This window comes from Cervus canadensis, chromosome 20 (assembly GCF_019320065.1).
Source record: "Cervus canadensis isolate Bull #8, Minnesota chromosome 20, ASM1932006v1, whole genome shotgun sequence".
Classification (NCBI taxonomy): domain Eukaryota; kingdom Metazoa; phylum Chordata; class Mammalia; order Artiodactyla; family Cervidae; genus Cervus; species Cervus canadensis.
In genome coordinates, this window is record NC_057405.1 from 51087907 (window position 1) to 51104724 (window position 16818).

The following is a 16818-nucleotide window of genomic DNA, read 5'->3' on the forward strand; positions in this document are numbered from 1 at the left end:
TATATTTTTCAAAATTAAAGAAATGCACATTTGAAGAAAAAAAAGAAAAAGACCAGAAAGGTCTTTTAAATGAAAGAAATAGAAGATGACATAAACAGAGGGAGAGGTATTCCATATTCATGGGTAGGAAAAATCAATATTGTGAAAATGATTACATCACCAAATGCAGTCTACAGATTCAGTGTGATCCCTATCAAATTACCAATGGCATTTTTCACAGAACTAGAAGAAAAAAATTCACAATTCATATGGAAACACAAAGATGCTGAATAGCCAAAGCAGTCTTGAGAAAAAAGAATGGGGCTGGGGGAATCAACCTTCCTGACTTCAGATTATACTACAAAGCTACGGTCATCAAGACAGTATGGTCCTGGCACAAAAACAGAAATTCAGACCAATGGAACAAGATAGAAAGCTCAGAAATAAACCCACGCACCTATGGGTACCTTATTTTTGACAAAGGAGGCAAGAATATAAAATGTTGCAAAGACAGCCTCTTCAATAAGCGGTGCTGGGAAAACTGGACAGCTATGTGTCAAAGAATGAAATTAGAATACTTTCTAACACCATACACAAAGAAAAACTCAAAATGGATTAAAGACCTAAATGTAAGACCAGAAACTGTAAAACTCTTAGAGGAAAACATAGGCAGAACACTCGATGACATAAATCAAAGCAAGATCTTCTATGACCCACCTCCTAGAGTAATGGAAATAAAAACAAAAGTAAAGAGGTGGGACCTAATTAAGCATAAAAGTTTTTGCACAGCAAAGAGAACCATAAGCAGGTGAAAAGACAACCCTCAGAATAGGAGAAAATAATAGCAAATGAAACAATTGACAAAGGATTAATTTCCAAAATGTATAAGCAGCTCATACAACCCAATGCCAGAAAAACAAACAACCCAATCAAAAAGTGGGAAAAGACCTAAACAGACATTCTCCAAAGAAGACATACAGGCGGCTAACAAACACATGGAAAGATGCTCAACATCACTCATCATCAGAGAAATGCAAATCAAAACCACAATGAGATATCACCTCACACTGGCCAGAGTGGCTATCAAAAAGTCTACAAACAATAAATGCTGGAGAGGGTGTGGAGAAAAGGGAAAGCTCTTGCACTGTTGGTGGAAATGTAAATTGATACAGCCACTATGGAAGACGGTATGGAGATTCCTTAAAAAACTAGGAATAAAGCCACCATATGACCCAGCAATCCCACTCCTAGGCATTTACCGTGAGGAAACCAAAACTGAAAAAGACACATGTATCCCATTGTTCATTGCAGCACTATTTACAATAGCTAGAACATGGAAGCAACCTAGATGTCCATCAACACATGAATGGATAAAGAAGCTGTGGTACATTTACACAATGGGATATGACTCAGCCATATAAAGGAACACATTTGAGTCAGTTCTGATGAGGTGGATGGGCCTAGAACTTATTATACAGAGTGAAGTGAGTCAGAAAGAGAAAGATAAATATCATATTCTAACATACATATATACAGACTCTAGAAGAATGGTACTGAAGAACTTATTTACAGGGCAGCAGTGGAGAAACAGACATGGAGAATAGACTTATGGACATGGGGAGAGGGAGGGAGAGGGTGAGATTTGTATGGAAAGAATAACTTGGAAACTTACATTACCACGTGTAAAATAGATCGCCAACGGGAATTTGCTGTCTGGCTCAGGAAACTCAAACAGGACCTCTATATCAACCTAGAGGGGTGGGATGGGGAGGGAGATGGGAGGGAGGTTCAAAAGGGAGGGATATAGGTATACCTACGGCTGATTCATGTTGATGTTTGACAGAAAACAACAAAATTCTGTAGAGCAGTTATCCTTCAAAAAAAAAGAGAAAAGAAACAGCTGAAAAAAAAAATCTAAAAACCTTTCTGGTTTTCAGATGAAGAACAGATACTAATCGCACAAGACTGAAAGCAGGTATGCAAGATTCCGACTGGGAGGATTCTCTACCATATTGACAGAAAATGAACTGTGTTTCTCTGAAAGTACACTCAGAGGCAAAGCATTTGTTCACACTTATACATTGTGAAGAATTTGGGAAAGTGTGCCACTGCTGATAAGTGGCATTTAATTTAATACACATCATTTTTTAACTAGCTTAAATGTCTTAACTAAATCAGTTAAAACTTTCCAGTTTATTCAGTGCACTTACTACTTTAGTTATTTTACCCCTTTACTAAGCATTTCAGAAAACTGGAAAAGAAGCTGTTTAGAACTGGTTTTCTATTGTTAAATTGCAAGAACTTTCAGAAGTATGCATAAGATGTTTCACTGATCAGGTCACAAATAACATAACATTGTTATATTCCTTGATTCTTGGACTTCATAATAAAGGTTTTGTTAACATGATCAAATTTTGGGTCATTATGGCATTCATGAAGATATACTTTATTATCTAATTTTTGTATTATGGAATTAGAACTTACACCAATAAATTCTACCATTCTTCTTTGATCTTTAATGAGACATCAATCAAAGGACTGCTATTAGCTATATAACTCCACAAAAAGAATTAGTCTGTTCTCCCTAGATGGTTAGTTCACTAGGAATTATATTAATGTACAAATAAATCTCATTTCTAGTATGAGATCAGAAAAAAGTTTAATTTTAAAATTCTCAGTGATTTCCTTTTAATTTTCTTTTAACATTTTAGTAACTTAAATTGAAACTGTGTTCAGCAAACATTTGCTAAGCTATTCCTTGGTGTCAGATTTGTCCATTACCCTAGAGATGTTAGATTGATTATGATCAAGGGCTAAATAAGACAGTTTGGAAGAGTTTCACATAGAATGATGGTAAATTAATCCTTATTAAATTAATAAAATAGTGCTGCCTAGACATCTTTGTGAAATTTCCAGGGAGAGCTACTTTACCATTCTCTCAGTTCAGTGCTATGTGCTTTGATTGAAGAGAATGCCTGCAGGCTTCAAAGTGCTTACATTCTGATAATACAATTGCAACAATGTGTGCATTCAAAACTCTCATATTAGGTGACTTACCTGTGAAAAACTCAGAAATAACACAACGAAGTATTGTTTCGTGTTAAATTGCATGGTTAAGTTTATAAGTGCTTGAACATTTGCTTAGGAGAAATTAATGTGTACAGAATGTTAAGGGATGCCTACATTGGAGGAAAGGAATCAGAGATGTGTCTTATAGAATTTGTATAGTGGAGAAGTGGGGAGATCATTTGGGGCAGGGGAATATAGGAACTGTAGCAGAAGAATTAGTCATGATGTATTTGGATGATTGTACAGAAAATGGTGGGAAATTAATATGGTTAAATCATCTTTGGGATCAAACTGTTTAAACTCTCACAGTTCTGGATTTTTCATCCATGGAAAGGAAATCACACTACGAATTTGGTTTATCTGTTGTGAGAATTGATGCAACTATTATGGGCAAAGAATGCAATATAGTGTTGACCCAGGATGAATTCTTTGATGCTAGTTACTGCTAACATATTCCTTTTTCCTGCTATTATCACCCTCCTAATTCAGACCTTTGTCATCTCAGGCTCTTTCTTCAAGCTGTAATGCAAGTATAATTGTTTGGAAAGGTCTTCTATGACCCAATCTGATGGTAGATGTGAACTCTCCCTTTCATTTGTACTATTCATGTGACACATAACAATTTACTTATTTATATTTCTTTTGATGAAATCGTTTTTAAAAATTAATTTTGACTACTGGCTCTTCCTAATCCAGGAATACTTTATTCTTTAAAATAAAATCAATTACTAAATCAATTTTCATTAAATTATATTAACCTCTATCTACAGAGATTGAAAGTTCTGGGATGATTCTATTTTACCATCAAGGTCTTTTCTCCAAATGCTCAATCTTTAATAACATGATGTTTGATGAGAAAATACCACAGCTCTTATTATAAACATCTTCAGTATAATAACATCTTGATTAGATTCCAAAATTATTATATTATTAATGGGTTTCTAATGAGGTTAGAGCTTATTAATAGATAATGCTATAATGTATAAGTAAGTGGTCATCTTTACTGCTGCAAGAAAGTTCTGAGGTCTCATTTTTAAAATACCTTTGGTGTGCATTAGATATGGCTTATTTTTGACAAGTGATGTTCAGTAAATTTTGTGTTTTATTTAATAGTTAACAACCTAGCTTTAATTAATCAACATATAACATGAATTCTACTAACTGAGGATATGGTTTAAAAATTCTCTTATTTAAAAATGGTTAATAGGCATTTTAAGATCTGTTTTAGGTTTATTATAAATTTGTGCAGAAAGTAGAGATTCCATATATCTTCTTCTATCTTACCCCTTTCCCTACAATTGCTCTTATTATCAGACACCATATTATTATTAGACACCATGAGTGTAGTACATTTGTTACAAGTGATGAACTTTTATTGATATTGTTAGCTATCCATATTTTTCACTAAGGTTCATTCTTCTTTGTATCTTCCATTTGATGGATTTCCTTTAGTTTTATGGATTTTGATAAATGCGTAGTGTCATGCATCCATCATTACAGTGTCAAACAGGATAGCATCACTGCCCTAAAACTGTTCTGTGCTCTACCTATTCATTACTCTCTCATCTCTGTATGTCTGGGTACTCACTGATCTCTTTAGTGCATTTATACTTTTGTCCCTTCCAGAATGTCATATATATGGAATTATACAGTATGTTGTCTTTTCAGACTGGCCTCTTTCACTTAGCAATTTGTGCTTAGGGTCTTCTATGTCTTTTTGTGGCTTGATAGCACATTTCTTGAGGGCTTCCCAGGTGGCCCAGTGGTAAAGAATCCACCTGCCCATGCAAGAGATGCAAGAGTTGCAGGTTGGATCACTGGATTGAGAAGATCCTCCAAATAGGAAAAGGAAATCCACTACAATATTAATGCCTGAAAAATTCCATGGATAGAAGAATCTGGTGGGCTATAGTTCATGCGTCCATGGGGTCACAAAGAGTCGACTGAATGACTAACACACAGAACATTTCTTTATGTTGCTGGATAATATTCTATTCTACACATGCACCACTCTGCGTTTTTTTTAATTGGTTAAAAGTATCTGTATCTTTTGTTTCAAATGATTGATTTATTTTATAACTGAAAGCATACTACATATATTTGTGGGTTTTTTCCTTTAATAATTGGAATATAACTTTTTTTAGGCAATGCTGAATAAATTTTGAAATTTGATGTATGCTTTGTCAATCATATTAATATAAACCCATGGAACAACATCTTTGGAATAATGTAGTAAATTTGTCTTAATATATGTTACTTGAATTGTTTCTTAACTTTTGTTAATATTTTATGAATTAAAAAGTATTTTATGAGTTTAAAGCATATTCACTCACATTTTATATGTGACAAAATTTTGCTTTCTGTGCGCCTAGGTGGAGGGCAATTTATGAAGTTAAGTGACACGTGATAAAACTGTGCTGAATTCAATCACCAAATTAGGAATAAACCACTACTCTATGTTGTCCGTTTCTTAATACCATATATATATATAAATCTTGTAATTACCACTTTCCTTCCCTAACTTGTTTATTTTTTCACATGATCTTTACTTCCTTTTCTTCTGTCTTGGAGGAAGTGCTATCTCTTTTATGGAAAATATATTTGCTTGAACTCTGCACCTGACCCTCTAAATTCTGAGACTATAATCTATCAATCCCCACCCTTGCTTCTATGCATTATTGTTCCCTTTCCAGTTCTACAGACTCTGTCATGAATGAATGAATAATGTCTCCACGGTTCCATTTCCAGTTTCTGAGATGCACGTCTTGGTTGGTTCTAGTATAGATTCCAAAAGCTTAGGTTTATGCCCTTGGTTCCACTGCTAAATTCGCACTGTGACAATGAGCAAGTTTTTAACATCTGTGGTTTCACTTTCCGTGTCTGAAACTGGGACTAATAGTAGGATTGTGTAATAATTAAGTGTAACAATTCAAGGAGCCTTCTTAGCACAATGCCTGTTGCATAGCAAATATTGCAGGGATATTATTAGTGTTAAGTTGATATTCCTTGACTCATGAATGTGAAATATGATTGTACTCTTCCCAGGACCCTGAAGATCTGTTTTTCCTTTCTGGTTGTTAGGAAATGTCTGTCTTTCTCCACTGCTACTATCGAAGATATTCTATCCAAGCACCTCCCGTGCCCCCCTCCAACACACAAATGCACACAAACGCACACTCAGAATAATATTGTCAACAAACTCAGCCTCTTAGAGAAATTTCTTCCTTAAGTCCTCCAACAATCCCTGAGAGAAGGGAACAGTAGAGGGCCAATTTCATTTTGCCGTACACCTTTCTGTAGCTTTTTCAGATGAGCATTTCTATATATTCTCTGAAAGCTCCATGTATTTATAAACGTAAAAGAAATATAGAAATATAGGTTCCCATCATAGGTTGAAATAAATGTTTGTTATTTCAGAATATTATAATTATTTTTTGAAATACGTTAGAGCTTAAGTTCATCCCTGACAGATGGTTATAACATAGTGAGTGAAAAGCATTAGCAATTTAACATATTTAAGCTACCGTGGAAAATTAGCAACTTTGTGAAAATTGAAAAACTAATTTCCTAATGTGATTTAGGCAAGGCTGCAAGGATTTTCATTAAATAATATAAAACAAATTAGAGAGATAGGAACAAAACTCAGAGGCAGTAAACACAATCATATTAAAAGAGGATTTTCACAATGTTAACTGTTTAAAGACTAAAACATTTTAACCGTACTCTATAGTTTTAAAACCAGTAAAAGAAATGTTTCCTGATTATCAGTTACATAATTTGAGGTCATTATTATTATTATTTACAATTTGACCATAGTATTTAGAAAATCACAATTTATATTGTTTATAAAGTTCAAATTAAAAGTATTGTGAGCTAGTTTAATAGCATGATAATTCAAGTACTAAATGTATGATAGTTTTTCCAGTTTTTTCATCCTATACAGTTTTTTCTTTCTATATGTGCTTGCCATAACTGTGGATTTGCTAATCTAGAAAATCACAGAAATGAGTAGCAGAGTAAATCAAATACTTCACTTCAGAGTAAAGAATGCTTTAAATGTTAACGGGACTGTTTTGAGACAATTCTGAAGTGTAAAGTCTTTGTTTTATTGAACATGATTGCTACTTTCTTGTGACTTAAGAGCATTTTTTTTCCTCCTTTTTTATGTTTCTCTCTACAGAAAGCTGACCTTGCAGTTGCTCCACTGGCTATTACCTACGTTCGAGAGAAGGTCATCGACTTTTCCAAGCCCTTTATGACACTTGGAATAAGTATTTTGTACCGCAAGCCCAATGGTACAAACCCAGGCGTCTTCTCCTTCCTGAATCCTCTCTCCCCTGATATCTGGATGTATATTCTGCTGGCTTACTTGGGTGTCAGTTGTGTGCTCTTTGTCATAGCCAGGTAACATGCTCACTTTTGTGATTTTTTTGGCAATTGTTACCTCTTTTTTCTAACTAATAATTGTCAAAAGTCACAATCAATTTTTCTTTTCTTTTCCTTTATTTCCCATGGAGTGCTGTAGAATAATGAACTTTTAAGTCGTATAGCTTATTAAAATGTGCTGTGATGCCTTTTTGGGCAGAAAGCATGCTGGTTATGTCAGTAAGCTGTAGCTGTGTTAGAGATTACTCTTTTTTTAATCAGAAACTAAAAGCAGTTCAGATCACTATGATATAAAAATTATTTCCTCATTTTGAAAATTTATCTTGGACCAGACAGCAAAACAGTATGTTTTACTAATTTAAATTAATGAAATACTTATAAGAAAAACCAAAGTAGTAAAATTTAAAAGGAGTTTTTTTTTTTAAAAAAGATGCTGATTAAAAATAAGCTTTTTAAGTATAAAAACCTATCATGATTTTCTATGTAAAATGTGTATTTTTTTTCACATAATAAACATATCACCACAAAAAATTGCATTATATTTGTTGACATGTAGGGTATATTTCAATCACAGGATCAGGAACTCAAATGCCTAAGTGCAAAATACATATGTTTATATCTTATAATGACTTTTAAAGTCTGTGATATACCTCACTCTATGTGGTTTTTGCTACTCTGTTGTCCCCTGGAAGTGAATATTTGTGGTCATTTTTTATTTCTGTTTACCTCACTATCAAATTTTCAATAGATAGATTATTTTGATATGGTTTAGTTTTTTTTTTGTCTTGATTAAGGAGATTAAAACTATCCCTGGACTCAGAGCTCCATTGTTACTCAAATGACTTTCAGAGTCAATGCTTGGTGTAGTCTTTGAATATTTATATTCTATCAGATATCAAAAAGAGAACTCTAAATCCAAGATGAATTATAATTTTTCACATTGATGATAACACTTAAAAAGTACAAATATAAATATTTTTGTTTTAATCCAAATTCAAGTATTATATATGTGGGTTATTTTTTTTCAATTACTTTATGTGGGAGTTTTCCAATCAATTATCACTAAGAATATTTGTCCTTCCTTGAACATTTTTAATGAAGTCATGTACTTTTTCCTAGCAGTGAAAAGTACTTAGTTTATTCAGTTAAGAAAAGAATAAAATTTTTATCATATATTATATTTTTATAATACACATTTCTGAAATGTGTGTGTATATATTTCTGAAATATGTGTATATATTTACACATAAATGTTATATAGACTTATAATTGTCCACCTAATAGTTTTAGTATTAATACATGAGTCCTTCAGAAAATTATTAGTTGTATTTGACTGAAAATGTATTAGAATCATATATTCATATTACATATGTAGTTATATGGTAGATTGAGTTAAAATTTTTATTTGAATTTTAGAGTGTTTTGCCCCCAAAATGAGAATTTGGAGTATGAAACTCATAAATTTTTAGCTCCAGTTTTTTCCATATCTTGTGTAAATAAAACCCAACCTCATGTTTGAGATTCTTTGAACCAATTGCATCTTTTTTTTTATAGTGTCCAACACAAGCCATCCTGGTTTATATGTTCAGAGACTTGAGTTCATGGATTATAGCTTAAATAATTCAATGAGTAAAGAACTCTGCAACCCACCCACAGAACAAACAGAAAAAAACAAAGATTCTGAAGTATAGCAAGTTCTTTTTTGATGTCTGCAGGTACACCTGTTCCCTCTTAATCATATTAACAAAATTCTCAGGAAGGATATAAACAAAGCCTAGAGGAAAATGTCCTGAGACAGTTATGAGGCAATTGTGTGGGCATCAGTCAAGCTAAATTAAATTCTAATATCAGTTTCCAGGGGATCTTAAGCAGAGACTATTGAATTACTTTAAAATCAACTTGGAAATTTTAGATATTCCTAACACTCTGTGCCTAAATCTTCTAAAATTAGCTTCAAAAGCAAATACGGAGACATCTGAATATAATTCCAGCTTAAAAGTGTGTTAGCAAATAGAATCATGTGATATTGATTTGCACTTAACTTCTAAAATTTTCTATAGCTCTTACTTTGATAAACATGAAATCATATAATATCTGTAGAATTATGATAACCTGTACAAATTTTAAACAATAGAAATACATCCATGTCCTTCTATCTAAAAACGTACCATTAACTGGTATGCCATTTTTTAGTGTCTTTGACTTTTAGAATATTACTGTTGAATTTTGTCAGTGATTAAATGAATGGATTTGAAAATGATTCTATTTCAGCACATTATTCAATAATGAGATAACAGTTTCATATAGTTTGAAAAATTAAGTTTAATATCTTCATTTATGGGTAAATTAACAAATATTCTATTAAAATTAGTATAGGGTATCCTCTATTAAGTAATAAATATATTTGATGTTCTTGGAAAAGTATACATAGTGAAAATCAATTCTTTACATATTATCTCAGAGTATTTCCTTCAATTCTCAACATTATTATCTCATATAAATATTGTCAATTAAAAAAACAAACTAAAACTCAAATGAAAAGAAAATTTCATGAATAGAGTAAATTTAAATTCTAAACTGAACCTCCAAAACCAAATGATTTTGGATAACTAAGATCCACTCTGACATTGTATTGAACTCCTGCTACTGTGAAAGAAGTTCATGATGTACAAATAACAGCAAAATGTCTGAATTTCAATTGCAAAGAACTTAATTACCTTTTGAACCAAAATGGCATTATAATCATTTGTTATCAATTCAAAATAAGCATAGCATTTTTATTTTATCTATGAATAAGCATTATATCTTATGCTGCATAGAGATCACTGATGAAGTTGACATCATTACTGATGTCAAAATTAAAATCAAGTTTTCTTTATGTGTATTCTTTTTCCTTATCCTCATAAGATAACAGAGAAAGACAAATTACATTTAAAAATTCTCAGATATCATTTTATTTCCACTGAAATTCACAAAAATGCAAAGTTCTAAAGTAATATCACTTCAACAGAATTCATATTTCTTAAATTATTGCATATTATGTTATATGATATTTTGAGAAACTATGTAATATCTATTTTATCTCAAAATTAAAATATAACAAATGATTGAAATAGCATTACAATTTTTAATTGGCATTACTTTACTTTTCTCAGTCACCAGATAACATAGTCCCAATTATTATTGTTGCAATTAATCTTCTTTATCTTGTTAGCTACCAGGCCACACCTTCAGTTTGTTTTCTGTTTCCACTTTAATTATTCTATCAATCATTCACTCGATTAGTCAAATATTTCTTCAACCTGTAGTGAACCTTGGAGAATTAGGATTCCATAAAGTAATAAACATTAATTTATAACTTTCATCTATAGATTAATTTATATTTTGAATGAAAGTGATGCAAATATTTTATAGTTATCCAACATTTTTAATGATTACATATATTTTATATATATTTATCTAAAGATGACTTGTTAATGTATGTTTCACTGAAAAATATACAACTATAAAGGAAATAAGGCATTAAGCAGATTGTTATTTATCATTAGAATACTATATTTGAGTCATTGAATATCTGTTGTATCACAGTATTAACAACATTAAATTTGTGATAAACTGACAAATGATAATAATTCTTAGATTTTTATATGTTTAAAATTAAATTTAAAGGTAAATTATGATACCATTATAGTATTTCCCTTCATTTTTTTATGAGAAAAATTCTAAGAAATACTTGAAAATTCTCAATTTATTTTAGTGAGTATTAAGAACGAGATATATGATCTTATTTGTTTGTCCTGGAATGGCTTTATAGTCCATGATCTCTTGCAAACAGTTGCATTGTTGTTTATAGCATAATGATATAATCAGCATGCTTATCTTAATTAACTGAGAACTCTTATTTAAGAGTAAAAATGAACCTGAGCTACTGCATTCTAGGCATACAATGGCCTTACCCTAGGTATTCTAACAATAGCTCTTGGCTGACAGAGGATTAGGAAGAAATCTTGTCCTTGATGGGCTTGTACTTAATCATATGTGCCCCTAAATCTTTTTCTCTTTCTTTCCATTCTTTTGTTTCCTTTAATCTAGGTATATTAGCATAGGGATGGCAATTAGTCATATAATAAGCCTATTTAGGGAACCCACCCTTTGCACTAATGAAAGATTATTTTTCACCTTGCTTCAAATATTTCCTTTTTTAAAAATATGGATAATATAGATATGATAGGTCCTATTCATAAAATGAGTCAATTTAAATCCCTATAATATTAGAGAGTTTGAAATTTTCTTTTAGCTATAGTTGTTTCCAAGAAAACTAGAGCTGTTTGGAAATTTAGCATGTAAATCTTGGTCTGAGGTCCTTAGTAGTTTGGTATATAGAAATTAAGAACTAAAAGTTGAACGTAAAAGAAAGTAATAATGGCATATACATTTCCCTCCAACAGGATTGATGTAAATTTAATAATATTCACTAAGCATATAAGAACATTGCATATTTTATTCTGAAATTGGCATTTTAAAATTAGATACAAATAAACTCTGAAGAAGAAAAATACTACTATACCAATTTTGGTAGTAAGGATATTATTACACAGAAAAATTTCTTAGGTTACTTAAATGGGCAAATGAATAGGACAAATATAGGCGAAAGAGTAAAAGAAACCAAGTAATATTGACTAACCTGGCCTTCTCATCAAGAATAGCAAATCAGGGATACTCAAACTGTTAAATACATAAGATTAGATTTTCTTTGTTAAAAAGAATATAGGAATTTCTTATATAATTTTGTGTTGAATTATTTTGCATGGTTTTTATGATATTAGAGTATGAACTATTGTGTTATTGGGTTAGGTCGCAGGGGAGCAAGGGTTAGTCTGCCTAGAACCCGCTCAAGGGTTTGTTGTTATTACAGTGACTGCCAGGACCGTCTTGATACATGCGTTGGCTCTAACATGGTCTGCAGTCACAAGATGACAAGGCTATTGCCTTACTGAGAGTCCTCATACTTGCACAAATATTCTGTATTTCTCTTAGAGCTCAGGGGTAAAGATGTTGTAAACATAGTGTTTTTTTTTTTTTTTGGTGGTTTAACTGGGTTTGGAAAACCCTGTCCAAAGTGCTTGCAGTAACAGCTTTGATTTTGGCTCCTGACTAGTGTTCTGTAGCTTTTAGCTTTTATATTCCTGTCACAATGATGGGTGACATTTAATACACAGTGAAGGGCAACAATGAATTATTATGCACTTGGAAATGGATTACTGTTTTGGTGGGATGTTCAGTGTTAAACTAACCTGCTGTCAAAAAGACTGTTGTCACACTGAAATGAAATGCCAATTTTGTTGCGTGCCTTTGCCACCGACTTTCCCACCTCTTACGAGAATATCATTTCAGGTTTACCTCTCCATAATTTTAGATATATTTTACTTTTATTTTTCAGTATTTTTTAACTGAAGTAAATTGCAAGGAAGCCTATCTGTTATTCCTCTTCCTATTTAGGTTTTTTCCTAGAATTTAATGAAAATTTGGCTTGAAGTTGTCTTCTTCTGCTAGTATGCCTTTCAAAACTATGAAGTGATTATTATAATTGATTATGCTAATAAATATCTCAATTATGAACCTAAAAGTCACATTGATTAAAACTAAATGCATATTCAAATTACATTTCCATACAAGTTAGGGCTACTATTGTGTTAACAGGCCTTTTTTTTTTCACAATTGCTATTAGGTAAACTAATTATAGAATAATTTACCTCTTTATTTTTAATGGTTCCAATAATATTCATGGTTTTAAAGTATAAATGAAGTCACTAATGCAGAAAAAAGTTAGTTTTTGAAACTGATAGGACAAAATCAATTGAAATTAAGTTGAATCAGTGACTTTTTTTAGCTATGGTGAATACTGTATCTTGACAATTGACACAGTGGAGCTTTTGGCTGAAATTATCTGTATTGGATAAAGAACAGACTCTCAATCATCATAAAAGAAGATAAACATTTGCTACTTCTCAATTTCATAATTATGCTAGACATTTACAAAGATAAAAGATACGATAAAAAGTTGAGTAAGACAAAAACAGTTTAAAATTAAAGTGATTTTTTGGTAATCTTCTGTAATCAAATGCTTGTTGGCATTTTCTTTTAAAGATAATTATGCTTGACTATCTTTTATAATTCCATATCTCTTTCCAAAGTATTTTTTCACATTTTTTTTTGATTATTAGGACTAAATTAAGTATAAATGCAAGACAAGTTTGGTAGTCTATTTTCACTCTTTGTATCCTGTGGATAAATTATTTGCCTCTGTGTCTTTACTTGCCTCCATCACTGAATTGAATTCAAATACCCCTAAAAGCAAAAAAGTTCCCTCTGTCTAGTCCCTTAAGTGTGTCCATTCAATACCTATCTTAGACAATGAGCTTCTGAGAACTCTGCTCACCCTATGGTGATTTATTTCAATTTAGCAGTTGAAACAATGCCTATCTCAGTAAATCACATAAACTGATTTCAATAAGTTACAATGTATAGACTCACATTAAGAAACTTGAGAATGCTAAAAGAAAAACTTGGAGTTGGATGTTTATTAAATTATTTTATTTGCTGCCAAAAATAGCATATCTCTGTTCTTAATGAATCCTTTATGGAACATGTAATCATATTTTGTATACTCATGCACACACAGATACTTTATCATATATGCACACATCCTGATGACAAGCAGTACTTTGTAAGAAATTATGTTTTTCTTTGAAATATTTGGAAAAGGACTGTGGTAGCTTTTTGGCAGTTGCCACCATGTCTCTTGTACATTTCTCATTAGCTAATTCAGATTAAAAAAAAAAACTCATAGGAGAAGAACAATACTCTGTTGGCTTGTTTCTCTTTTTCTTTATTTTTTCTTTGCTCTTTTCTTTTCTTTTTTGACCATTAGAAAGAAATTCTTTGAGATGACTCTTGAGAAAAAGCCTACAAGATAAAAAGAACCCAGAATTTCACCAAGTAATGTCCTTTTTCTTCTATATTTTGCAATTTCTCAATAGCTCCTTCCCCCACAGCTGCAGGGTACTGTAATTGTTTGTGAGAAGCTGTATCACAGGTACGTTTTGTCTGTGTTAATTCTCCAAACAAAATAGCACTTCTCTCTTTCCAGTGGTCCCCTTGGACTTTGGGGGTGTGTGTTTCTCAGCCACTTAAGACAGGTCTTCAGGATCTGAAACTATCCCAGGAAAGTCAGTATCTTTTTAAAAATAATTGAATAATAGTCATTATAAAATATTTTAATCTACAATGTCTTGTCAAGAGAGATCAAAGCTCTTACACACACTTTGAACAGTAGAGGCTGTGCAAGACACCAGTGAAACAAAGATAGTGAGTAAGGAAATATTCTCTAGGAGCTTGTTTTTTTCTACATATGTTTGTTACAATGATTGAGACCACTAGCTCAAAAAGGTAGTTGTCTTAGGAAGTGCAGAGAGAGATATTTTTAAAATTTAATCATAAGCATGGCACCTGAATTAGTCACACTTTTTACTTGGATGAAGCTGTCCTGTTGCTGTCAATTCCTTGGAGTAAGAGTTCTTTTACATGGATGTCTTCTTTTGTAGTCTTGTACTGGGCTGGTGCATGATGTGAAGGAAGTAATTAAGAGAAAAAAGGAGGAAAACTAATAAATACTACATGTCAACAATAGTCAAATTTGAGAACCATAAAGAGATTAATTTATTAGCTTTTTTCAGTAACTATTTTTATGGCTTAAGAAATAAATAGATGTACATCATTCCTGCTCCCATGCTTCTCAAAAATGAGATTAGAAATGTTTTCTGTTTGTTTAATACTATTACTGTTGCACTTTTAAAATTCTAATTTATTATACAGAGGAAGTGCTAGAGAAAAGAAAACAGATTTAGAAGAAATGAGAAAACAAAATTTAAAAAGGTACTTCTATCACTTGGGTCTGACTATCACATTAAAGTCATCTTCTACATTTTCCTTCAAAAATTTCAGAAAAAAAAAAAAAAACAAAACCATGGCTACTTTTAAAAATATTTAAAAGAATGCTATCATTAATATTTGTACTATGTGTTAGTGGTATATTGCTTTATAATAACAGGTGATTGCTTAAATACGTCACCCTAATTAGCTACACTTAAGAAGTGTGTTTTCTCTTTAGATCTGAAAATAAGAAAGCTTTAAAAATATTTCCAGTCACTTGGGAATCTAATAAGGAGACACAGGCCATACACGTGTAAATTTGCTTTATAAACTTACTCTCTGGAAATGCTAACTTTTCTTCCCCTGAAAATCACTAGCTGCACATAGTGAAGAACTGAACTGTGTTGTGAGCTTTCCTGGAGAATAAAGTGCTACTGATATTGTTTTGATTTTTAAAAACAATTTATGGGTGTTTGAGAAATATCATCAATATTAAATGAAAATGTATGGATGCAATTTTTAGTGGTAATTTATGGCTTTATTTCTTCATGCTATGTAACCTAATGCACTCTATCCAAATAATTAATGAGTAGGAGATATAGTGTCATCAGCCAATGTAACTTCATTCATTAGAGCATGTCACAACACTTTAATTGCTATAATTTTTTACATTCCATTGCATAATTACATCATTCAACTTAAATTGTTTTCATATCAATCCTGTTGGGTATATATATATGTATATTTTTTAGGAAAAATATAGCTCTTTCAAATAGCAATAGGAATTTCAATATGATATTTGAATAGAATGAGCTTGAAATCATTTATTTTATATATAAATAAGATTTGTAAAACAAATGACGACACAAACTATTCTGTTAGTTTTCAACACCTATAGTTTTAAATATTTTTACTTAACCATTGAATACATAGGTACACTGTAAAAATGTGATGTTATTTCTGTTAGAAACATGTGGGTTTTATATCTATTTTTAAAATTTTGTTTGGAAGCCCCAGAAACTAAATTGATGACTTTATGACCCCCTCAAAAAAAACCTTATTAGTGAAGTAATTATACAAATTATACACATTTGCATTTTAAAACTGTGGTAATTCTATTTATCTAATGTACATTGAATTGAAGCAGAATTTCAGTTTCAATACTTTATAACAAATATAAAAAGTCATTCCCACTTCCTTTCCACCCCCAAATCTGGATATAACTTAATTTCCTGCTATTCTTTATGAGAGATGCTTAACACAAAGTTATTTTAAAACATTACCCATTGTCATGTGACCTGACTACTCTTGAGATGATAAAATGAGGTGAATAAATTTAAAATAGATTTTCCCGTTAATTAAATGGACTTGATATTTGAAGCAAAGGTGAAACTATAGGCTTTGAATGTTACTGGCATGATAAACTTTATAAACAGAATAGGGCTACAACTG

The 16818-nt window shown here is 31.5% G+C and overlaps 1 protein-coding gene across 13 annotated transcripts in view; it reads left to right on the plus strand.

The window, feature by feature from the left end:
• The window catches only part of GRIK2 (glutamate ionotropic receptor kainate type subunit 2), a 723627-nt gene that overhangs the window by 553283 nt on the left and 153526 nt on the right, over positions 1–16818 (plus strand). For 12 of the 13 annotated variants that reach the window (XR_006263929.1, XM_043439138.1, XM_043439135.1 and 9 more), the window contains one exon: positions 7229–7452. Coding sequence is in view for 12 of the 13 variants with exons in the window: in XM_043439138.1 (XP_043295073.1) it covers positions 7229–7452 (224 nt within the window). In the remaining variant the exon portion in view is untranslated. The remainder of the gene's footprint in view (positions 1–7228; positions 7453–16818) is intronic. The other variant, XM_043439147.1, reaches the window with a different exon arrangement.